The sequence below is a fragment of the Mercenaria mercenaria genome, chromosome 12, assembly GCF_021730395.1.
Source record: "Mercenaria mercenaria strain notata chromosome 12, MADL_Memer_1, whole genome shotgun sequence".
Lineage (NCBI taxonomy): Eukaryota > Metazoa > Mollusca > Bivalvia > Venerida > Veneridae > Mercenaria > Mercenaria mercenaria.
This window is the reverse complement of record NC_069372.1, coordinates 28487557-28514433: the sequence shown is the minus strand read 5'-3', so window position 1 is coordinate 28514433 and position 26877 is coordinate 28487557. Positions and strand designations below refer to the sequence as shown.

General features: G+C 36.1%; 1 protein-coding gene across 6 annotated transcripts in view; it reads left to right on the top strand.

Moving 5' to 3' along the window:
* Nucleotides 1–26877, top strand: part of LOC123533205 (titin homolog) — a 195083-nt gene that overhangs the window by 44305 nt on the left and 123901 nt on the right. For all 6 annotated transcript variants that reach the window (XM_053519533.1, XM_053519537.1, XM_053519536.1 and 3 more), the window contains exons 3-4: nucleotides 7005–7080; nucleotides 22423–22598. In XM_053519533.1, coding sequence (XP_053375508.1) covers nucleotides 7005–7080; nucleotides 22423–22598 — 252 coding nt within the window. The remainder of the gene's footprint in view (nucleotides 1–7004; nucleotides 7081–22422; nucleotides 22599–26877) is intronic.

Sequence of the window (26877 nt, the reverse complement as noted above, 5' to 3'; positions counted from 1 at the left end):
TATTATGTTTATACTAAAGTACTCAATTTCAGGTGGGGAAAGGCAATAAATGTTTTGCTTATATCATAAAATTTTCCAATATGTGCATAATTCTATGTTTCATAGTGTAAGTTTTTCCAGTGCCTACCTAAAGTGGACAAAAAACAAGAGGTTCTTAATCATATGAATTTCTTTACTTAAACAGTATAAAATTCATGATTGGGATGTCCCTTACTCCCATTCAGAGGCATGATGGAATTCTTTTGTCATCCTTTCTAAAAGTTACAAACTTAGCCTACCTGTGAGCTATTCTGATCGATACGAAGCCTGGGCAAAATATTTGTCTTTATGAAAGCAAGATCAGATTCAAATCTGCCAGGCTTGTGTTGGGTCAAAAATATGTCAAAGGCCTAATTTTATATATCAAATATATGAAACATAGTCAGAATATTTGTTTTTAGCTCACCTGAGCACGAAGTGCTCAAAGGTGAGCTTTAGTGATCGCCCTGTGTCCGTCGTCCGTCGTCGTCCGTCGTCCGTCCGTCCGTCCGTCGTCAACAATTTGACTGTTAACACTCTAGAGGTCACATTTTTGGCCCAATCTTAATAAAACTTGGTCAGAATGTTACCCTCAATAAAATCTTGGACGAGTTCGATATTGGGTCATCTGGGATCAAAAACTAGGTCATCAGGTCAAATCAAAGGAAAAGCTTGTTAACACTCTAGAGGTCACATTTTTGGCCCAATCTTAATGAAACTTGGTCAGAATGTTACCCTCAATAAAATCTTGGACGAGTTTGATATTGGGTCATCTGGGATCAAAAACTAGGTCATCAGGTCAAATCAAAGGAAAAGCTTGTTAACACTCTAGAGGTCACATTTTTGGCCCAATCTTAATGAAACTTGGTCAGAATGTTAGCCTCAATAAAATCTTGGACGAGTTCGATATTGGGTCATCTGGGGTCAAAAAATAGGTCACCAGGTCAAATCAAAGGAAAAGCTTGTTAACACTCTAGAGGTCACAATTTTGGCCCAATCTTAATGAAACTTGACCAGAATGTTAATCTTGATGATCTTAAGGTCCAGTTTGAATCTGGGTCAATTAGGATCAAAAACTAGGTCACCAGGTCAAATCAAAGGAAAAGCTAGTTTACACTGTAGAGGCCACATTTATGACCATATCATAATGAAACTTGGTCAGAATGTTAATCTTGATGATCTTAAGGTCAACTGTAAATCTGGGTCAGGTGGGGTGAAAAACTAGGTCACTAGGTCAGATCAAAGGAAAAGCTTGTTAACACTGTAGAGGCCATATTTATGACTGTATCTTCATGAAACTTAGTCAGAATGTTAAACTTGATGATCTTTAGGGCAAGTTTGAATCTGGGTCATGTCGGGTCAAAAACTAGGTCACCAGGTCAAATCAAAGGAAAAGCTAGTTAACACTTTAGAGGCCACATTTATGACCATATCTTTATGAAACTTTGTCAGAATGTTAATCTTGATGATCTTTAGGTCAAGTTCGAATCTGGGTCAGTTGGAGTCAAAAACTAGGTCACTAGGTCATATCAAAGGAAAACCTTGTTTACACTCTAGAGGCCACATTTATGACTGTATATTCATGAAACTTAGTCAGAATGTTAAACTTGATGATCTTTAGGTCAAGTTCGAATCTGGGTCATATCGGGTCAAAAACTAGGTCACGGGGTCAAATCAAAGGAATGGCTAGTTAACACTTTAGAGGCCACATTTATGACCATATCTTAATGAAACTTGGTCAGAATGTTAATCTTAATGATCTTTAGGTCTGTAGGTCAGGTGAGCGATACAGGGCCTTCATGGCCGTCTTGTTATTAAATCTAGGCCCAGTACAAAAATTGGTCATCAGGGTTCACAAACTAAACTCGGAGGCCATGTTTTCTGCTTGATTTGTGTGAATGTGTCAGACTGTATATATGAAACCTAGGTCAGAGACAAAACTGGGTCATCAAGGGTCAAAAACTATTTCACAAGGTCAAATCATAGAAAAAACTTTAGCACACTTAAAAATTTAATATCAGCTTAGAGATGACATTTCCTACCTTAATGAAATCAATGGCATTTGTGGAACTGGGTCACCTTGGCATAACATCTAGGGCACTATGTGAAATAATAGAAAGACTCACAATGTTGAAGTGGATCTTCCTGAAGTTCTGATCCATCTAGTTTCATATTAAATTCAGTTGTTACCTTCCATTATACAGATTGTCATTAAACAAATATTCTAGGTCAAACATTCAAGGTCAGGTGAGCAACTCTCGTTTTTTCATTTTTGAAAAAGTAGGATGTATTATTGAATGGTGTTGTCCATCCATCATTTAATATATTCAGTCACATTAAGTCAAAATATTGTAACTACTAGCTGGGAGCCAGACAAATTTTTATATTTTAGCTCCATTATTTTCTAAAAATGTGTTTGACACACTGCACAAACTTCAGCTGCTTCTTCATCTCATATTGAAATCAATATGCAGTTTAATTATTTCTTCCCTACTTGATACTTCGATAAGTTAAAACTACTGTGCATGTGCAATGCTATCTTCATGCCCCATTAAGACCAAAAGTTGTCTTGTAAACACAGGTGAGGTATCATCATAAAACCTAACATTATATAGACTTGTGAAACAAGGGATTGTCGTAGACATGACAATCAAACATCCAGATGATTCGGATGGAACAATTGTGTGAATAACATCCAAATAAAGCAGTTAATAAAACATGTGTCCGGAAAATGGTCCTGTCCGGGTACTGGTTCCCAACTTCAAACTTTAAAGGATAGTTAAGCACCACTTTAGGAGGACCGTTCTTGTTTTTTGGATAGTAGGTGAAAGCTCAAGGTCACAGTGAGCTGCTACAGCTTTCAAACTACACAACAACTGAAACACCAAAAGAAGATTCATATTGCTTTTTAGCTCAGTGGCTCGAACGTCAATGTTTTAGAGAAAAACTGAACTTCAGGTAATTTTTTGTTTCCGGGTTCTAAGTCAGGAGGTATAACTACAGTTTCACTTGGTGACTAAGCACCACTTGGGGAGGATCCCTGTTTTTATGTCAGAGGTCAAGGTTATTGTATCTAGAGACTGAAAACTGTTTCTGGGTTGTAAGTTGTATCTAGAGACTGTAAACTGTTTTTGGATTGTTAGTTATGAAGTATCAGATCTAAGATTTTCAAACTTCTCACAATTACTAGAGTGGTGGAACCTATGCTCGCGATATTTTGTACATATGTAATCTTTTTAAGAAGCAAGAAAAAATTATTAATTCGATTTGCCTATGCAAAAACATAAAGTTATCCTCCTTTTAGCGAAACATATTGTTGTTGTGCGTCATCACGTGACTTAGTCGTCTCGTGAGCTATCGACACGGCATACGTAAAAAGGTGAAAATTTGCCCTGAAGGGAATCTATGCTGGCGGTATGTAATATCGTTTAAACTATAAGGACGAAAAAAAATTCAGCAGGCTAAAAATGAACAAACAAGCATATGCGAATATAATATTTAGAACATTACTCATTTATTATGTGAAAAACAAAACAAATGGGGATAAAATTTAGTATGTGCCTCTATGTGCATATTTCCCTTACAGAAATGGAGTCACTATTAGAACAAAGCTTAAAAACGTATAATAATGTTGTTTAAAAACAGAATGTTCAAGTATTGAAGATTCAAACAACGACAGTGATTAACTCGCTAATGTTTTCTACACGTCTTTTGTGTGTAGGAAATTTACTCCTCCCTACATCTGAGGAAGAACCGTTTGGACTTTGTCAAAATACTAAGATCTTTTCATGGTTCGAAAGGCACTCGTAGTGTAGCCAGGCGCCACATTCATCACATCTTGCTCTTAAATTTATCTTATATCTGAATGTAATGCATGATTTCAAAAAATCTAACTTTAGTTGAGTGATTTTGACATATTTGTGTGAGATTTGTGCGACGGATATAGATTGCGTAGAATGTATCGGCTGCTGTATACGTCATGTGAGCGGCATGCGCGGCTATCGCTACGTTTGTTGTAAAGGCATTTCACCACTGGTCGGTGTTGAATATAGCATGATGAAATATTTTTATCAGTGCTTCTGCAGCGAGCATATTTATCGAAATACCGCGAGCATAGGAATACCGCGAGCATAGGTTCCACCACTCTAAGTACCTTAAGGACACGTCACGGCTGAGATAGTTTAGCATTATTGCAATACACAATCGGTATTAAAATTGTGTTTCCAATACATGTGCTCCTTAGATAAATCCTCAATATCTATGTGAAAATAAGGGATGTGTTTTGTATGATTGCAACACTGTGAGTTGCTCTAATTAGTGACAAATGACTGAAACAATAGGAATTCGTACGTGACTTGGATAGACAAAACGACAGTGAGGTAACAATATATTCTTATATTGTTTTTATTCAAGAGTTGTAAGCTACAGTATAGAATATCAACTTTTAAGACAATCAAACTGGAAGTTAGAAATAACAGAAAATTTTTAATTAGGTCATGAGTCATCATATACCTGTCAAAATTTCTCATTAGTTTTCTGTCAAAATTATTTTTATCTTTCTATTCTGCAAATGCATTGTTTTTGTAAGTATCTTGGTCGGATATTGTAGTGTGTAACTTACTTTACATTCCATATTCATATTTAAGCTTTATTGCTTTGCTGAGCTCACCGAAGTCACGTATGAATTTCTATTGTTTTACTTTATTATCTGTTATAAATGTACCAGACCTCAATATCAAAATATAAGGATTGTTCCTTTCTGGTAGACAAAGGAAACTATTTGGTTGAATCATAACATAACGGTTTTTGGAAAGAACTGAATATTCTTTGGTTTTTTGTTATTCACCGGAAATTCAAAACGTGACATCACCTTAAGAGGAAGGTCCTTGAAGATTTTAGGGTCAATGACTCAAATGGCAGGGTGACAGTGACCCGAATTCGTTTCCAGTAATGTTTATATTTTGGGCTCTAAGTTAGAAAGTGTGATAGCTACAATTTTTAGCTCACCAGAGCACAAAGTGCTCAAGGTGAGCTATTGTGACCAGTCCTTGTCCGGCGTTCGGCATGTGATGTGCGTTGTGCGTCGTCCGTCAACATTTGCCTTGTGAACACTCTAGAGGCCACATTTGTGACCCAATCTTTATGAAACTTTGTCAGAATGTTATGATCTCTAGGTCAAGTTCGAAACTGGGTCATGTGGGGTCAAAAACTAGGTCAGAAGGTCAGAACAAAGGAAAAGCTTGTGAACACTCTAGAGGCCACAGTTGTGACCCAATATTAATGAAACTTGCTCAGAATGATTGTCTTGATGATCTTTTAGGTCAAGTTTGAATCTGGGTCATGTGGGGTCAAAAACTAGGTCACCCCGTCAAATCAAAGGAAAAACTTGTTAACACTTCAGAGGCCACAATTTTGACTCAATCATTATGAAACTTGGTCAGAATGTTAGTCTTGATGATCTCTAGGTTAAGTTCGAAACTAGGTCGTGTGGGGTCAAAAACTAGGTCAGTAGGCCAAAACAAAGGAAAAGCTTGTTAACACTCAGAGGCCACAGTTGTGACCCAATATTGATAACACTTAGTTAGAATGATTGTCTTGATGAGTTCTAGATCAAGGTTGAACCTTGGTAATGTGTGTTCAAAAACTAGGTCACCCCGTCAAATCAAAAGGAAAAGTTTGTGTTCACTTCAGAGGCCACGATTTTGACTCGATCTTTATGAAACTTGGTCAGAATGTTTGTCTTGATAATTTGTAGGTCAAGTTCAAATCATGGTCATGTGGGGTCAAAAACCAGGTCAGTAGGCCAGATCAAAGGAAAAGCATGTGAACACTCTAGAGGCCACAGTTGTGACCCAATATTTATGAAACTTGGTCAGAATGATTTTCTTGATGATTTCTAGGTCAAGTTCGAATCTGGGTCATGTGGGTCAAAAACTAGGTCACCCTGTCAAATCAAAGGAAAAACTTGTGAACACTTTAGAGGCCACAATTTTGACTCAATCTTTATGAAACTTTGTAAGAATGTTTGACTTAATTATTACTTCTGGTGAGCGATATAGGGCCATCATGGCCCTCTTGTTAAACTTTGCTTGGTGACTTAGCACCACTTGAGGAGAATCCCTATTGCTTTTAGCATCAAAAGTCAAGGTCACAGTAATTGGGAGACCGGACTGTAAGCCAATCAGGAAAATTCAAACAATACAAAGAAACTTGCAAGATCTTCCAATTTTAGCTCACCTGAAACAAAAATTCAGGGTGAGCTATAAGTATAGATGGACGGCTAATGAATGGTTTGTTACACTATCGTCCTGCATGTTTGGTCAGAGTTACACCAAACTTGCAGATTTTTTAAATGGTTCAACTTGCCTGGGTTTAGGGGCGTTTTATGGACTAGTAGTCCTGATAGATTTAGTTGTCATAAGGTGAACAACACTCACTGTTTTATCAGACAGAAATAAAACACAGTTTTAGTAGATTTTAGTTCTTTAAAAAATGACAGTGCATATTGTATACATTTAAAATTTATATTTTGTTTTCTTTTTTCCTATTAAAATATTGACTGTAATCTTTTGGAAATAATAGTTGATATGAAGGCACATGTCAGAAATGTTAGTGGCAGATGTTTGTAAATAATTGCAAGATAGGGCAGTTTTTATCATGTTTTACGATTGAACTTAGCAGGTGACAAGATATTTTTGATGTTTTGTGACATCTTTGTTTTACATTTAATGATACCATTTTGAAGCATTCTGATGTGAAAAAGACTTTTTAATTACTTTTAAATTTTGAAATTTTTCATTATCATGGTAAGTGTATATTTTCGTACCATAAAATTTATAAAATTATTGCAAAATTGTATTTTTTAATTACTGGCTTCCAATGACCGGCTTCTGAATTTGATACATAATTTTAATTGGCAAAAGAATTTGAAGATAAATTTACAAAGTTTTGTAAATTTGTTTAAAAGTTTATTGATTTTATTTTAGCTTCGAAAGAGCGCAAATTTCAGTGAGAAAAGGAAAATGAGGGCAGAGGTACGACAACTCAGACAGAAAAGAATGGGTATGTATTTCTTGTGCATGTAGAGGGAAGTAACTCTTAAAGGAATACAGTCATTCATTTTAACAAACTTGACAGATTTGTTTCCCTTAGTTTCATCGTAAACCTGGTGGCCAGATTAAGGTTCAAAACAATTTCCATCGATGACTGGAGAATTCTTGGACCTAGTCAGTTAGACTGAAAGGCACATCTCGTTCTTTATTTCTAGTAGAAAGATTTTCTGATAACTTTGCTCAAATACTAAAATTACAGGTGTCAAATATCAGCAATCAAGTATACCATTGTGAGCCATTTGAAAAGTAGAAAAAAAAACAACAGTTTTTTATCAAGGTATTAAAAATACAATTAATGCAGTAAAAATTTATGTTTACTAGCAAATGTTTTGACACAGAAATTTTAAATCATCTATTACCTCATAAATATACACGCACATACTCCAATTTCAGATCAACGCCATTAAACTTTACACAAACAAATTCATATAACTTTTTCGAAGACTTGTGTATAATTATGTATAATTTGCTCATTTGTATCTTACTGTATGTGTGCATGTATGTACTCATTGTATTCGAAAATAGATACTGTTTAAACCAAATTATCTATTATGACATCAGATAAATACTCTGGTTTCACAAAAATTAACAAAAAACAGATCTTTTTAATAAATACAAACAATTCTAATAAATTCAGTTCACTGCTGACTGTCACAAGCCCTATTTTGCTCCATGATATATATTAAGTATACAAGATCTCAGAATGGGTGGGTTGTTCATTTATATTGTCTGGGATTGGGGTGGGGGAAGTTGATGTTTTAGACCTTGCTTTATGTAGATTCAGAATAGAAATTCTGTACCACTAGTGTATTTCTTCAAACACTACTCTATAAATGGTTATTTCTGGAAAAAAGGTATGTCTCATTTAATATTGAAGAAGGAAATAAGACATTTATATTCTTTTCCTAGAGCTGTGTGAAAATGTATTCTCTTTGCTGTAGGTAGGGTTTAATTTACAAAACATTATCATTTTAATATAATGCCCAATGAAAATGCAATAAAAAGATGTGGAGGGAAGTTCATGTCGGTACCAAGGTAGAAAGAGAGTCTCACATATAAACCTATCAAATGCCTCAAGGCCCATACAGGTGTCAAATTTAGGTATTATATTTACAATCATACAAAATAAAAACAACAACAACTGAACCATCTCTTGAAATATGGCTACCTAACAATTTTTACGTTTTTAAATTAGTAGATACACAGTTTGATGTAGATTTGAATTCCCAATCTCAAGATCTTGTTTATTACTAATGAAATTTATATTTAGAGAGAGAGATAAATCACCATTTATTTTTAAATGCACAACGTAACATTTTTTTGTTAATCTTAACCTACAAAATACAAATAGAGTATTAGAGGCAGATCCAGGATTTTAGTTTAGAGGGGTACAGAGTCCTGGGCATGCCCCCTTGGATATTGTTTGGTAAGTGTACCTCAGATGGTGCGAAGTGGCAAATATAATCCATTGCCAAGGGTTGAGGGATACAGATTTAGCATTGTCCGCCCGGCTGTTCATCCATCCATCCTAAATAATTCAAATTACAGCTAGAATCATCAAACCTCACAACTAGTACATATGCAAATGCAGCTTTTGCCAGGATATCCTAACCTACTTTAGAGTTATTCTTATTGTACCCCCCGACAACAAAGTTGTAAGAGGGGTATACTGGTTTCAGGTTGTCTGTCTGTCCATCTGTCCATCTGTCTGTCTGTCCGTAGACACAATCTTGTGCGCACCATCTCTCCTCATCCCCTTGACACAATTTAATGAAACTTCACACAAATGATCAGTAACAACAGCAGTTGTGCATGGGGCATGTTAGGTTCTTTCAGAAAAAGAAATTGCAGAGTTATGGGACTTTGTTTTTTGTTACTATACTATATACATAGACACAATCTTGTGTGCGCCATCTCTCCTCATCCCCTTGACACACAGTTTAATGAAACTTCACACAAGTGATCAGTAACAACAGTAGTTGTGCATGGGGCATGTTAGGTTCTTTGAGAAAAAAAATTTGCAGAGTTACGGGACTTTGTTTTTTGTTACTATACTATATACATAGACACAATCTTGTGCGCACCATCTCTCCTCATCAGTAGTTGTGCATGGGGCATGTTAGGTTCTTTCAACAACAAAAATTGCAGAGTTATGGGACTTTGTGTCTTGTTAACATACTATGTACATACAGTCTGCATATGCAATCTTGTGCGCGCCTAATCTTCCGAACCCTTGCACACAATTAAATGAAACTTTACACAAGTGATCAGTACCAACCCTAGTTGTGCCTGGTGCATGTTACGTTCTTTTAGATAAATATTCTGCATACTTATGGAACTTTGTTTTTTGTTACTATACTGTATACATACAGTCTATATACATACAGTCCACATAATTATGCAATCTTGTGTGCTTCAAATTGCAATGTACTGTGTCAGTGCATGCGGGAGGTACATTCATCACCTTTAGTGATAGCTCTAGTTTAAAGGGGGTCAACTTTTTCAGAACATTTCAAGTATCCATCGTACGGGACAGCGTGGTAGAACATGTAATGGTCAGGTAGATTGTTGCTATAAAGATGTTGATCTGGGGATTTTGAGAGGTTGGGGTAGGGCACAACCCTTGGTATAGCTGTGTAAATATGACAATGTAGAGCATTAAAAATTACAGAGTAACAGACTTTTAAAAATTTCGTTTTGAAGCACAGAATTGAAATATTGACTGAATAATATTTGGCTTTCCAATCTTTTATTGGAAAATGTTTGGACCAAATTTACCTTGTAATTTACTTAAGCCGTTTATATATATATAATATATATATATACGAATTTTGTAATTTCATTTTTTTCGTCTGTTTAATTTTCTTAATGCAATGTTTTTCACATTGAATAATTCTGGATTAAAATCAGTATAGATTGCTTGCGTAAATCTATCAATTTATGCAAATCCAGTTACGGCTAAATGAAATAACATTTATATATAAACATTTTTTTTATTAAAAGTAGGTTGAAATTAGCATGTTTATTCGGAGTGGTATCCTGAAGTCTAATGTTGTTTAATCCTGTTTATCTAATTCCAGCACCTTGAAGTATGAATACCTCTACTATGACACAGCTTTTTTCCGGACTTGATGAATTATTTTTCTTCGAATTTTCAAAGAATATGGAGAATTATACTACTCTCCGGGTTAAAGTTTTTTTTAGCTCACATGTGATAAGGTGAGCTTTTGTGATCACCCTTCGTCCGTCGTCTGTCCAAAATTCTTGTGAACACGATAGAGACCACAGTTTGCAATTGATTTTAATCAAACTTGCACACAATTTGTATTGGCATAATATCTCGGTTCCTTTCGAAAACTAGCCAGATTCCATCATGGGTTACAGAGTTATGGCCCATTAAAAGGTCAAAATTTGCTATTTTGGCATTTTCAGCCATATAGAGACTTCATTTATGGTTTGATTTGATCACTGCAAAATATCTTTAACAACAATAGATCTTGGATTCCATGATGAATTCATCAGATCCAATCATAGGTTCCAGAGTTGTGGCCTCTGATTGACCCCTGAAAGAGCCAAAATGTGTTAATTTTTACATTGTGAACACCATAGAAGTTACATTTTACATTCGATCTTAACCACACTTACACACAACTTAAGTCACAATAAGATCTCAATTCCTTTCGAAAACTGGCTAGATTCCATCATGGGTTCTAGAGTTATTGCCCTTTCAGCCATATAGAGGTTTTATTTATGCTTTGATTTGAAACCAACTCGCACAGAATGTTTATCTTGATAATCTCTAGACCAAGTGAGAAATTGGGCCATGCGGGGTCAAAAACTAGGTCACCAGGTCAAATTAAAGGAAAAACCTGTTTACACCCTAGAGGCCACATTTATGACCCTATCTTGATGATTTCTATCTTGATGATTTCTAGGTCAAGTTCGAAACTAGGTCATATGGGGTCAAAAACTAGGTCACCCAGTCAAATCAAAGGAAAAGCTTGTTAACACCCTAGAGGCCACATTTATGACCCTATCTTCATGAAACTTGGTCAGAATGTTTATCTTGATGATTCCTAGGCCAGGTTGCAAACTGGGTCATGTGGGTTGAAAAATTAGGTCACCAGTTCAAATCAAGCCCCATGTGGTTCTGGGACGATCTGTGTATGAAAAGAATTGGAACCACTGCCTTACCCTTGCATGATCGTAAAAGGCGACTAATAGGGTCTTAACACTTAGTTTTGCTGTAACTCTGTGATTCCAGCAGGTATGCAAATTTTGATTCCATACCTCATGTTTTTATTTCTATGTAAATGAGATGTGAAACCAAAATTTGTAGTCCTGTTTGGCGCCATATAACCTATACTGTGTTGGTGCGCCATAAAACCCAAATAAATAAATAAATAAGGTCAAATCAAAGGAAAACCTTATTAACACCATAGAGGCCACATTTATAACCCTATCTTCATGAAACTTAGTCAGAATGTTTATCTTGATGATTCCAAGGCCAAGTTTGGAACTGGATCATATGGGTTCAAAAACTAGGTCACCCAGTCAAATCGAAGGAAAAGCTTGTTAACACTGTAGAGGCCACATTTATGACCCTGTCTTCATGAAACTTGGTTAAAATATTTATCGTAATGATTCCTAGGCCAAGTTCGAAACTGGGTCATATGGGATCAGAAACTAGGTCACCCGGTCAAATTAAAGGAAAGGCTTGTTAACACCCTTGAGGCCACATTTATGACCCTGTTTTCATGAAACTTGGTCTAAATGTTTATCTTGATGATTCCTAGGCCATGTTTAACAGGTGAGTGATATAGGGTCATCATGACCCTCTTGTATGAAATGGTAATATCATGATCTATAGGTTAAGTTCAAATCTGAGTCAGGTAGGGTCAAAAACTAGGTCACTAGGTCAAATCAAAGGAAAAGCTTGTTAACACTCTAGAGGCCACATTTATGACTGTATCTTCATGAAACTTGGTCATAATGTTACTCTTGATGGTATTAAGGTCCAGTTTGAATCTGGGTTATGTAGGATCAAAAACTAGGTCACCAGGTTAAATCAAAGGAAAAGCTAGTTAACACTGTAGAGGCCACATTTATGACTGTATCTTAATGAAACTTGGTCAGAATGTTAATCTTGATGATCTATAGGTCAAGTTCAAATCTTGGTCAAGTGGAGTCAGAAACTAGGTCACTAGGTCAAATCAAAGGAAAAGCTTGTTAACACTCTAGAGGCCACATTTATGACAGTATCTTCATGAAACTTAGTCAGAATGTTAATCTTGATAATCTTTAGGTCAATAGGTCAGGTGAGCCATACAGGGCCATCATGGCCCTCTTGTTCTTCTTTTGTCAGAAAATCTCTGGTAATATTAATATATATATTTATATATAAAACAACTGCTGCATACTTGATACACATCTGCATAACACAAAATGAAAGCAGTAAAATGAAGGATTAGGTGTTAAAATGGTCCTTTAAAGATCAGCGGTTAGTGCAATGGCTTCACAAGTGGGAAGTCATGGGTTCAAACTCCACCAGACACAGGACTCTCCATGTAAAGATACTGATAGTCAGTTACTTTAAACCGAGGTCCAGTGTAGGGTATTTTATACCTTGCCAGTGGTTGCTTTTGGACTTGGAGCATCTACTAAATCTTACATTATTCTCCAAAAACCTGAAATGACTAACATTCTTCTTGAGCATTCACATGGCAACCCATTGAGACTGTAAATGAAGTTAGATACAGTGAAACACTGCTAACTCAAGCATTGATGGCTGACTCTAGCATCAGTGGCTCAAGCAGATAGTCTCACTAGAGCATTAATGGCTCAAGCATCTGGGCTTACTCCAGCATCAATGGCTCAAGCACCCTGTCTCACTAGAGCATTAATGGCTCAAGCACCTGGGCTCACTTGGGAATCAATGGCGCTAGCACCCGAGTTTCACTTGAGCATCAATGGCTCAAGCACCTTGGCTCACTCGAGCATCGGTGGCTCAATCACCCAGGCTTTCTCGAGCATCAGTGGCTCAAACACCCAGGCTCACTCTAGCATCAATGGCTCAAGCACCCGGGCTCACTCTAGCATCAGTGACTCAAGCACCCAGGCTCACTGAAGCATTGATTGCTCAAGCACCTGGGCTCACTCGAGCATTGATGGCTCAAGCACCTGGGCTCACTCGAGCATCAATGGCTTAAGGACCTGGGCTTACTCGAGCATCAATGGCTCAAGCACGGGCTCACTGAAGCATTGATTGCTCAAGCACCCGGGCTCACTCAAGCATTGGTGGCTCAAGAACCTGGGCTCACTCAAGCATCAATGGCTTAAGGACCTGGGCTTACTCAAACATTGATGGCTCAAGCACCTGAGCTCACTGAAGCATTGATTGCTCAAGCACCCAGGCTCACTTGAGCATTGATGGCTCAAGCACCCGGGCTCACTCGAGCATTGATGGCTCAAGCACCTGGGCTCACTCGAGCATCAATGGCTTAAGGACCTGGGCTTACTCGAGCATCAATGGCTCAAGCACCTGGGCTCACTGAAGCATTGCTTGCTCAAGCACCTGGGCTCATTTGAGCATTGATGGCTCAAGCACCTGGGCTCACTCGAGCATCAATGGCTTAAGGATCTGGGCTTACTCAAGCATCAATGGCTCAAGCACCCGGGCTCACTGAAGCATTGATTGCTCAAGCACCCAGGCTCACTTGAGCATTGATGGCTCAAGCACCTGGGCTCACTGAAGCATTGATTGCTCAAGCACCCAGGCTCACTTGAGCATTGATGGCTCAAGCACCCGGGCTCACTCGAGCATTGATGGCTCAAGCACCTAGGCTCACTCGAGCATCAATGGCTTAAGGACCTGGGCTTACTCGAGCATCAATGGCTCAAGCACTCGGGCTCACTGAAGCATTGATCGCTGAAGCACCCGGGCTCACTCTAGCATCAATGGCTCAAGCACCCAGGCTCACTGAAGCATTGATTGCTCAAGCACCTGGGCTCACTTGAGCATTGATTGCTCAAGCACCTCGGCTCACTCGAGCATCAATGGCTTAAGGATCTGGGCTTACTTGAGCATCAATGGCTCAAGCACCCAGGCTCACTGAAGCATTTTATGTGGTCCTGCTCCATACCTCAGATAACTCAAGGATTTTCCTCTTGCAACCTTAGTCAGTCACTGTTTTACTGTACAAGTATTTTACTCATACAATTTACATGTCATTACTTGACAAAATCTTGCATTGTCATAATTATATCAGAATTTGAAATAGAACAAAAACTATTCAGTAAATGAATAATTGGTTACTAATGATTCCAAAAATATTGTATTTTTTAACTTTTACCTCAAGACTATCTTTCATTGACCTTTGGTGACCTCGTGTGAAACCCAGTCCCATTTGTATTAAACACCAGATTGTCTAGGCATTTATATGATAAATGTATTTTGTCACATCTAGATGAAATAAACTGATAATCAAGCAATTTTCTTGTCAGACTTCTAATTATTCTGGTAATTAATCAGTGTATAAGTTATTGATAAATTGCAACCTTGCCTTGCATTATTCAAACATTTCCTTTTGGTTGATGAATAGGAAATACAGGCTTTTATCTTAACATATCAATGTCATACTGGCTTCCATTTTCTTTAAGAAAAATGTTTAAGCATTTCTTAGAGACAAAATTATTTTACCTTTCATCAGTAAAATAGTCAATTTAAACTACAAACTGTTTGAAAATATTGCTTGTAGTTGTTTTGTTACTCTTTCCATCATAATCACTATTTGACATTGATGTAACAATTTAGCATCAATGTCATCATCACCATCCTAATCACCATTTACTATCAGTGTAATCATCCATCATCATAATCACTGTTTACCATCAATGTAATCATCCATCATCATAATCACTGTTTACCATCAATGTACCGTAATCATTTTCATAATCACCATTTACAATCAATGTCCACATAATCACCATTACAATCAATGTCATCGTTATCACAGTTTACCATCAGTTTACCATCATCATAATCACCATTTATCATCAATCTTACTGTCATCATAATCACCATTTACCATCAATCTTACTGTCATCGTAATCACCATTTACCATCAATCTTACTGTCATTGTAATCACCATTTACTAGCAGTGTCATAATCATATTCACCATTTACAATCAATGTAATCATCATCTTCATTACCATCATTTACCATCACTGTGAACATCATCATTATCATCATAATCAATATTTACCATCACTGCCAAGTCAATAATTATGAGACCCAGTCAGGGTAGTAACAGCAATTCTGCTGACACATAATGATGCAAGACTATCACAGGGTAGTTGCAGTAAAATTTGTGAACAGCTACTGACATGAGACTAACAAAAGGTAGTCAAGGCCCACAGAGGATAGTTACAGAAAATTCTGCAAGCAGATAATGACGTAAATTCTGCAAGCAGGTAATGAGATGAGGCTCACAGAGGATAGTTACAGTAAATTCTGCAAGCAGATGACAAATTCAGCAAGCAGGTAATGGCACAAGGCCCATAGAGGATAGTTATAATAAATTCTGCAAGCAAATAATGACAAATTCGGCAAGCAGGTTATGGCACAAGGCCCACAGAGGATAGTTACAGTAAATTCTGCAAGCAGATAATGACATAGATTCGACAAACAGTTAATGGCACAAGGCTCACAGAGGATAGTTATAATAAATTCTGCAAGCAAATAATGACAAATTTGGCAAGCAGGTTATTGCACAAGGCCCACAGAGGATAGTTATAGTAAACTCTGCAAGCAGATAATGACATAGATTCAGCAAGCAGGTAATGGCACAAGGCTCACAGAGGATAGTTGCAGTACTCACAAAGGATAGTTATAGTAAATTCTACAGACAGTTAATGATACAAGATGTCCATTTCATGAGATTTACACAGTATTGTTGCAGTAACAGTTATCTAAATGAAATCTAGACAGAGTTGTTAAATTTGAGGAAGACATACACAGAATAGTAAAAATAGATTCTGTGCACAGCTAATAATGAGAGATTTACACAATAGTGTTACACTAAAATCTGTGAACAGTTAATACCTTGTGATATATACAGAGTAGTTACACTAAAATCTGTGAACAGTTAATACCTTGTTACCAGGCTTGTTACATAGATAGAGTAGTTACACTAAAATCTGTGAACAGTTAATACCTTGTGATATACACAGAGTAGTAACACTAAAATCTGTGAACAGTTAATACCTTGTGACATACACAGAGTAGTTACACTAAAATCTGTGAACAGTTAATACCTTGTGACATACACAGAGTAGTTACACTAAAATCTGTGAACAGTTAATACCTTGTGACATACACAGAGTAGTTACACTAAAATCTGTGAACAGTTAATACTTTGTTACATACACAGAGTAGCTACAGTAAAATCTGTGAACAGTTAATACCTTGTGATATACACAGAGTAGCTACAGTAAATTCTGTGAACATTTAATACCATGCTTTGTGGAAACCCTGTTGACATTAGACACACAGGATATTTACAGTAATTTCTAGGAATAATTAATGACAGGATAGTTGAACATTAATGACATCAGACACATGCACACAGGATAGTTATATTAAATTCAATGAACAGTAAATGACATCAGACACATGCACACAGGATAGTTACATTAAATTCAGTGCACAATAAATGACATCAGACACATGCACAAAGGACAGTTACATTAAATTCAATGCACAATAAATGACATCAGACACATGCACACAGGACAGTTACATTAAATTCAGTGAACAATGAATGACATCAGACACATGCACACAGGACAGTTACATTAAATTCAGTGAACAATAAATGACATCAGACACATGCACACAGGATAGTTACATTAAATTCAGTGCACAATGAATGACATCAGACACATGCACACAGGATAGTTACATTAAATTCAGTGCACAATGAATGACATCAGACACATGCACACAGAATAGTTACATTAAATTCAGTGCACAATGAATGACATCAGACACATGCACACAGGATAGTTACATTAAATTCAGTGCACAATGAATGACATCAGACACATGCACACAGGATAGTTACATTAAATTCAGTGCACAATGAATGACATCAGACACATGCACACAGGATAGTTACGTTAAATTCAGTGCACAATAAATGACATCAGACACATGCACACTGGATAGTTACATTAAATTCAGTGCACAATGAATGACATCAGACACATGCACACAGGATAGTTACATTAAATTCAGTGAACAATGAATGACATCAGACACATACACACAGAATAGTTACATTAAATTCAATGAACAAGTTTTTATTAAAAAGTTATCTAATTAGAATTTTAGGAGCTTGTTTTCTTCAATATTGATCCTATAACTTAACTTAGAAGTGATATTAAAATCATTTTTAATCAGTCGAAAATCTTCTTTCAATTTCATTTTTTTGTCATGTTCATATTTATTAATTTTACATTAATGAAAAAATGTATGGCTAATTGGGATTGACCTGTATCTTATTTTGATTATTCTGGAGTGAAATATTTTGGTTTTGAAGTTGGATTCTTTTTACAAGAACACTGGTTGCTTATTGATATTATTCAATGAAATGTCATGTAAATTATCATAAAAGGTCAACCTTTGATTAAAGGAAGTTGATGTCCTAAAGCGATTTTGATTATAAGCGCTAGGTTATGCGGCAAAAAGTGACATCCATAGTGGGTATCATATTAATGTTGGGAAGCGATGTGTGTGATGTCCCACGATGCCTCACAAAGTGTTGTGATACAGTGGTATCTGAGCGGAAAATAAGTTAATACCTCAGGATATATTATACATCAGCTGCTGGTGTCATAAAAATCACATCAGATCATACTAAGTGTAATGTTTTGGTCATTGACTTGTCTCTGAAAAAAACATTGCCAAGTTTGCTTTCCTAACAAGAAAAATGTTCACATGCTTTGAATCAATTGTGACTGTTTTTCAACAGTTTAGAAAACTTTTTTATCTACGGAATATATGTTTTCATAAGGTAAGGACAGGTTATCTAACTTAACTTCCATGAAAGACTTCAGTCACTCATTGCCATTAATAATACATTGCCATAAATGTTATATTGCCACAAATGTTGTATTGCTATAAATGCTATATTGCCATGTTATATCAATGTTTTATTAAAAAGAAAAAAATACAAGTAAGATACCTTTACTTATTGTCAATACTTTATGAGTTGTAGAAGGAGAGAAAGGTAGATAAAATGAAGAGATGGGTATTTATGAAGAATTGACCATTATTTTGTACCTTCTCTTTCAGTACATTCTAACAGAACTAAACATAGTGAGTTACACATCAGCACCTTGTTCTTTTTACACTTTTGTTTTTGTTTCGGAATTCATGTGGTTTCATTTTGCTTTCTGGATTTTGTATTTTATTATGCCTTGCTTGGAAGGAGAGTGGGTATATTGCTTTGCACCTGTCGGTTCGGTGGCATCTGTCTGTAGAGCGCATAGTTTCCTCCCAATAACTTGAGAACCATTTGACCCAGAACATTCAAACTTAATAGTAGGATCAGGTAATGAATAGATGACCCTTGTTGTTTTGGGGCTCAATATGCCAAAGGTCAAGGTCATGGGGGTCTGTATTTAGAACGATTTTTGCTCAATAACTTAAGAACTGCTTGATCCAGAACCTTCAAACTTAATAGCATGATTAGGCTTGTGACGTAGATGATGATTATTGTTTTTAGGATCAGTAGGTCAATGTCACAGGGGCCTGAACCTTGAAAATGGTTTCTGCTCAATTGAGAAGCTTTTGACCCAGAACCTTCAAACTTGATAGCATGATTGGGCATATGGAGTATATGACCCCCATTGTTTTGGGGATCAAAGGTCACTGTGACTTGAACCTTGAACTGTTTCCACACTATAATTTGAAAAGCTTTTGACCCAGAACCTTCAAACTTTTTAGCATTATTTGGCTTATAAAGTAGATGGACCTTATTGTTTTTAGGGTTAACATAGCAAAGGTCAAGGTCACAGGGGCCTGAACCTTGTAAACAGTTTTGTCTCAATAACTTTAGAACCACTTGACCTAGAACATTTACACTTGATGGCAGGATTGTGCTTTTGAAGTAGATGACCCCTTTTGTATTGTTTTTGGGGTTAGAAAGTCAAAGGTCAAGGTCATAGGGACCGGGTCCGTATTCATAAAGCTCCTTAGGGAAAATTTTCCCTAAGGGACTAACTAAGGGAAAAGTTCCGACGCATTTTGTGGACAATCGTGGAGATATTTGGAATGTCTTACAATATTGCCTCATAGAATCTGGCATAGTAATGAAGATTATCAATAAATCTTTGAAAGTTTACACTTTTCTTTTGTGCTATGTTGTTTAGGAATTTTACAACGTTAAGGATTTTCCTAAGTTTTCTCCTTAGGAGTTTTATGAATATGGGCCCAGGACTTTGAAAACTGTTTCCGCTGTATACCTTGAGAAACCACTTGACCTAGAACCTTCAAACTTGATAGCATGATTGGGCTTATGAAGAAGATGACCCCTATCATTATTGGGGCTAGTAGGTAAAAGTTCAAATTATTTCTGTATGGTAACTTGAGAACCATATAACCCTGAACTTTCAACTTTATTGGGCTTTTAAAGTAGATTATCCATATTGTTTTCATGGTCATGGTCATGGTCAGTAGGTCAAAGGTCATGGTCATTGGGCCCTGAACCTTGAAAACCATTTCCACTTAATAACTTTAGAACCACTTGACCCAGCACCTTTGAACTGGATAGCATGTTTTGGCTTTTGAAAACCCTTAATGTTTTAGGGGTTAGTAGGTCATGGTCATAGTGATCATGGGACTGAAATTTAACAAGCCATGATGGGGGACATATGTGTTTTACAAACAGCTCTTGTTTATCTTAACATTTTGCTGCAAATAAGTTAAGTTTTAGTATTCTCTAAAAGCAATTTTGTTTTCTAAATAAAGTTTGTAGAAAGGCTTACAATGGCAAATTGCTTTTGTTGCTAGATAACATGCTGTGCATTCTGAACTTGAATTTTTCATAATACAAAAAACTTTCTCTTGGAAAAAATCTTAATAGAATAAGTTACAGGAATCAGCTTTCTGTTTTACTATTTTCTGATTAATATATGCACCAGTTACCTTAGGGGAAACTCTGCAGGGTTCCAGCCTGTGGTCTGCAATTAAACTCTGCAGTATTTAAATTCAAACCTGAAGGATTCCAGCCTATTTTCTCAAATTAGACTTTGCAGTATTCCAGTCTATTGCCTCAGATTAAACTGCAGGATCCCAGCCTTTTGTCTCAAATACTTTTCTACAGAATTCAAACTTTTTGCCTCAAATTTAAATGCAGGATTCCAGCCTGTTACCTCAAACTCTGCAGAATACAGCCTGTTGCCTCAGATTAAACTGCAGATTCCAACTATTGCCACAAATTATTCTCTGGAGGATTCCAGCCTGTGACCTCAAGTTAAGCTCTGCTGTATTTCAGTCTGTGGTCTTTAGATTCCAATCTGTGACTTGAGTTAAACTCTGCAGGGTTATAATTTGTGATCTCAAGTTCAACTTGGCAGCAGTCCAGCCTGTGATCTCGAGTTAAAACTTGCATGCTTTTATCCTTTGACCTCTAGTTAAAGCTTGCAGAACTCCAGCCTGTGAGTAGGGTTGTTTGTCCATGTTTTAACCAATAAAAGATTGTGTGAACAAGCCTGGTAAAGACATTGGCATGTTTTTAGCTCGACTATTCATAGAATAGGTAGAGCTATTGGACTCACCCATGCGTCGGCGTCTGGATTTGGTTAAGTTTTTATATGTAAGCTGATATCTCAATAATCACTAAATGGAATGGATTGAAACTTCACACACTTGTTCACTGTGATGATCTGACATGCAGTGCACAGGTTCCATAAATCTGCTTTGCATTTTTACAAAATTATGCCCCTTTTTCGACTTAGCCGTTTTTGGTTAAGTTTCTGTATGAAAGCCGGTATCTTAGTACCCACTAATGGGAATAAATAGATTGAATCTTCACACAATTGTCCATTGTCATGAGTTGATATGTATTTTACAGATTCCATAATCCTCTTTTGCAATTTTACAAAATAATGCCTTTTCCGACTTTAATATTCATTCCATTGACAAGGCTGTTGAATAGTCGAGCGTTGCTGTCCTCTGACAGCTCTTGTTTAGGGCTGCTGGTGATGTAAGCTTAAAATTATCATTATTGTTGTGTGAGTAATATCAAACTATAAATGTCAACATTTCTTTCTTATACATATTTCAACATAAAATGAATTTTAAGGCTGAAGGTTATAAGGAAAAAGATTCTATAAATCTTGGTAAAATGCTCTGTTTTACTCTCATTAATGTCAACTTTTACAGATGCTGAATATGTTTTTCCTTTGTTACATATTTTTGTTAATTATAAATGATTAAAACTTCTTTTGGGAATTATGATATTAACAACATTGAGTCACACAATCATTAATTTTTGTGAAAAATGAAAACTTATGTGTAACTGTTGTTATTATTTATATCAGTTGTATGGTTTCATTGCCCCTGAAGAAATTTGTGTTTTTTTACACCCTTAGATATTTTTCATTGAAAAACTAAGCATGATATATGGGTCTACTTTGTTTTTACAATAGGCAAATTTACTTTTCGTCATTTCCTTGCCACTTTTATCTCTGATATGTACTTTATACTTCTGTTTACTTGACTTTAAAGTGCTAATGTTCACAATTTTATCTTTGATTGAAACTTAGTTTTTATTTTTTAATTTTAAGTCCTGGTATTTCAGTATTCAGGTGTGCCAAGGAATTTTTACGTCACTTTGAGGAGCATAAAAACCGTTTCAAAATGCACGTAAATTATTTCTTACATTTGTCCGTTACTATTTAGACATTGTGAAGAATTGATTGTTTTGAACAAGACGGAATGACTGTGCTGAAGTACTTAATTGGTCTGGTGTTGAATATTTCATATCTAATTGAAAACTTTTTATTCAAATTTATGGAAATACTTTTTAACATATTGATACATATTTCATGCATTTTGATAAATGGTATATGGAGTGCTTATCTAAATAAATCATTATCATTACAAGTTGTGTTCTCAAAGTTTTTCGCTTGTAAACAATGGTTTTAAATTGAAAGAATGGTGATTGAATGTTAGAGACTGTTGTAGGAGAAGAGATTGTTACGTTCCTTATGTTTTGTTTCAGCATTAGAGGGAACAACCGATGTACCTCCGGTTTCTGCTTTACGACGATCTGCATCTGTGACAGCAGGGGTGATAACACATGCCACACCAGTATTCATTGTAGCGCCTGAAAGAAAGGGTGAGAAAAAGCCAGATGAAGATACTAGCCCTTCAAGTATTGAAGAGTTAAGAAAAAAGGTAAGAATAACTCACTCATTTTCGGACAGAGCAGTAACTGAGTGCCTCCAGAAGTTGCATTACAAACACACTTCGAGACTTAGAAAAGAAGTGGCAGCTAACTTACACACTGCCATGAATGTAGAGTAAGTATCTATTAAGTAAATGGAGAGTCCAACTTAAGTTAGAGTTCATGTTGACATATTGATAATTCTTTCTGAAAAAATGTATAACGTGACTGGGAAAAGTGGTTACCATGCACACTTAAATTGTGAATTTGTTACTATATCTATGTGCTTTAGCCGATAGCAAGATTTCTGTTTTCTGATTTGAACATGTAGTGTAGGTAAGGATTCTGCACAGCGTAACACCATGGTCATTCTGACTCTCTAGCATGTTTTATGCTCTTCCAGTTTGGACTGAAAGGTAAGTGCAAAGACAGTGGGAAAATGTTCATTTTGGATTAACTTAAGTAATTTACATCAAATTACCATCAGGGGTCATCCGAAAATATCCATATAAAGCTTTTTCATAATACTGTCTAAATAAAGAATTAAAATTGAAATCTATGTTATCAATATAGTCCACTTATTAGAAAATCTGTATTTGATTAAACTATTGAAAATCATTACTTCATACGTCTTTGAGAATATGTATCAGTATGACACTAAATATCAATGATTCAACTTATCTTTTATTAAATAAAAATGATTAAGAGGGATTTCTTAAAGAAAAATTTAATGAAAAAAATGTTCTTAAAGGTGAAAGTGGTTTAAATAGCTTATAAGTGTGACTGGTTTAATGTTGAAAGCTCCCCAACCCCTGTTACATTTTTTGCCTAATATTTCATGCTTTCCTATGCATGTTAATGAAATGTTATATCTTGATATTATGAAATTTAATTTCATTGATACACAACCAAAGTTAATTGTGAATATAAATAATTGGAAAATTCTTATAGATTCTTATAGAAATATGCTTTTATTTAATATTAATTACTAGAACCACCTTACTTTTTTTGCCGCCGAAGGTGGGCGTATTAAAATCGCACTGTCCGTCCATCAGTCTGTGTGTCTGTGCGTGCATGCGTAACTCTGCCATCCATAAAGGGATTTTGAAATAACTTGGCATAAATGTTCACTATATTAATGAGACAACATGTCTTGCGCAAGACCCGGACCCCTAGCTCAAAGGTCAAGGTCACACTTAGAAGTCAAAGGTTAACAGGGTCTATTTCGTGTCCGGTCCATATCTCTGCCATTGATGAAGGGATTTTGAAATTACTTGACATAAATATTCCCAACAATGAGACGATCTGTCATGGGCAAGATTCATATCCCCTGGCTCTAAGGTCAAGGTCACACTTAGAGGTTAAAGGCTAACATGGTCTGTCTCTTGTCCAGTCCATAACTCTGCCATTGATGAAGGGATTTTAAAACTACTTGGCATAAATGTTCCCTATATTAAGATTACGTGTCATGTGCAAGATATAGACCCCTAGCTCCAAGGTCAAGGTCACACTTAGAAGTCAAAGGTGTTTCTTGTCTGGACAATAACTCTGCCTTTATTAAAGGGATTTGAAAATAATTTGACACAAATGTTAACCATATTGAGGTGTGTCACACTTATGACCCGGGTCTCTTGGGTCAAGGTCATGGTCACAAAATGATGTTGATGTTTTTTTTCCGCAGATAACTGTACATTCTTGGGCAGCCCGCCCGCTTAGCTCAGTAGATAGAGCGTTGGTCTACGGATCGCGGGGTCGTGAGTTCGATCCTCGGGCGGGGCGTATGTTCTCCGTGACTATTTGATAAACGACATTGTGTCTGAAATCATTAGTCCTCCACCTCTGATTCATGTGGGGAAGTTGGCAGTTACTTGCGGACTGGTACAGAATCCAGGAACACTGGTTAGGTTAACTGCCCGCTGTTACATGACTGAAATACTGTTGAAAAACGGCGTTAAACCCAAAACAAACAAACAGACAAAACATTCTTGGGCATGCTTCGGGGGCATTTGTCACCAAAAGTGACAGTTCTTGTTTTTTCAAAATATAAACATTGTAGTGTCATGATGTTGAACATGTATTTGAGTAAAATTGAAAAGACTAATATCTTTTTCCATGTTAGATCAAACTATCTTTCTGTCATTTTTGTTGTTATGAGTGGCACTGAAAATATTGCACCAGTTGTTCAATTTACGAAAGTTACTTAAATTTTACTGTGAAACAAAGAAATGTCCAGTATTACTGGTGTTTGTACTGTAACATGAATTTTGTATTCAGATATGATCATTAATATTTAGCATTATTTCAAGATAAACTGTGTAAAATTGTTTTCATCTGATGTTGACAAATAATAATTTGCTTGTTTTATGTCATTACTATAAAGTTTGCAAAACACGAAAATGAACACTATATTCCTGTTTGTTTATTTATAAGTAAGATAAACGTCAAAGTTCTACAGTGTTAGATCTGAAAAGTATCTTAGTATATTTTGTGGCACAAGGCAAAATATTTTGATATACAGTAGTAAGAAAGTAGCTGCTTCTCCCGACCCTAATAATGAACATATGAGCCGTGCCATGAGAAAACCAACATAGTGGGTGTGCGACCAGCATGGATCCAGACCAGCCTGCGCATCCGCGCAGTCTGGTCAGGATCCATGCTGTTCGCTAACAGTTTCTCCAATTCCAATAGGCTTTAAAAGCGAACAGCATGGAGCCTGACCAGACTGCGCGGATGCGCAGGCTGGTCTGGATCCATGCTGGTCGCACACCCACTATGTTGGTTTTCTCATGGCACGGCTCATATTTTCTTTTCCTTCAGCAATGAGTGAAAGGAGTTCTCTTTACTGAAGTTGTAGGTGCAGCTTAATAATTTCGTCTATTCATTTTGTTATGACAGGTCGACTTTAAAGACATTTTTGTTGAATTGATTGTGTAAGATGGCACAACTCTCATTTACTTTATTTCATGTTATAAATAGAAATCTGTTAAATTATATGTAATGACATATTATGTTTTCTATTCAGAAAAATCTTAATTTTGGTTAAGTTTGACATTAGATTTTTTGATAACCCAATATTAGCCAATTCACTAACAAGCTATTTATACCTTTTTATCCATGAAAATGACTATGTCTTTTTTCAACAATTGCAATTATATAAATGTAACAAAAATTAACTTAATTGGTAGTTCTACCATTCCCATTTATATTCTTTAAGGGTAAACTGTAATTTGATTAATACACAAAACACAAATACTTGTACAGATGAAAATTTATTTCAAAAGTTGAAAATGGCAGGCCTTAAATTCTAGATTTTATTCTAGATTTTTTAATGTTTGTGTGGTGGATTTTATAGAAGTGACTTCTGGATATAAATGAACTAATTAGGAGACTACTGGTGATCAAATTGGAATTTTTGTATACACTTCAGCTTATGAAGGGGCTAGTGTTTTACAGTAGTAACGTAATTGCATATGGTTGATCACTATTTGAAAAAATATTGTGCAAACAAGTTGTGTGTGCTCTTTAAAATGGGTGTCAAGACACTCTTATGTAGTTTATTAAATGATATTTCATACTGGTTTCAAATAACAAATTTATTTTAGAGGTATTAAATATATAAATATGAAAGGCATTCAGATTCATGATTACAATTTTTACATTGTAAATTGACAGTAGCTTATAAATATGAAGGAAATTATGCTTGATGCTTTGTGTGTACATATTTATTTTAATATCGAGATAAAACTCAAAGATGAAATAGCAAAATAGCTGAAATAAAAGTTTCTTCTTTTTTGGATTATGAACCATTACCTTATAGTACTGTGTAACTTTGAAAATAATAATGCACACTCTTGGGACTAAAAGAAAAGTCCAGTTTTTGTAAACTTCCAGTATTTGGAAGTAAAGAGTGATTTGGACATATACAATTACATACCATAAGTTGTTTTCTGTGATTTGGAGAAAGTTCCGACACGCAAATTATTATACGCCCATTTGAAAAATGGGAACGCCCCTGGCGGGCGGGCAGGCGGGTGGTCAGGCGGCGTCCACAGACTTTGTCCGGAGCATATCTTCTACATGCATTAAGGGATTTTGATGAAACTTGGCACAGTTGTTCACCATCATGAGACGGAGTGTCATGCGCAAAAACCAGGTCCCTAGGTCTAAGGTCAAGGTCACACTTAGAGGTCAAATTCAAGAATGACTTTGTCCGGAGCATATCTTCTTCATGCATGGAGGGATTTTGATGAAAGTTGGCACAATTGTTCATCATCATGAGACGGAGTGTCA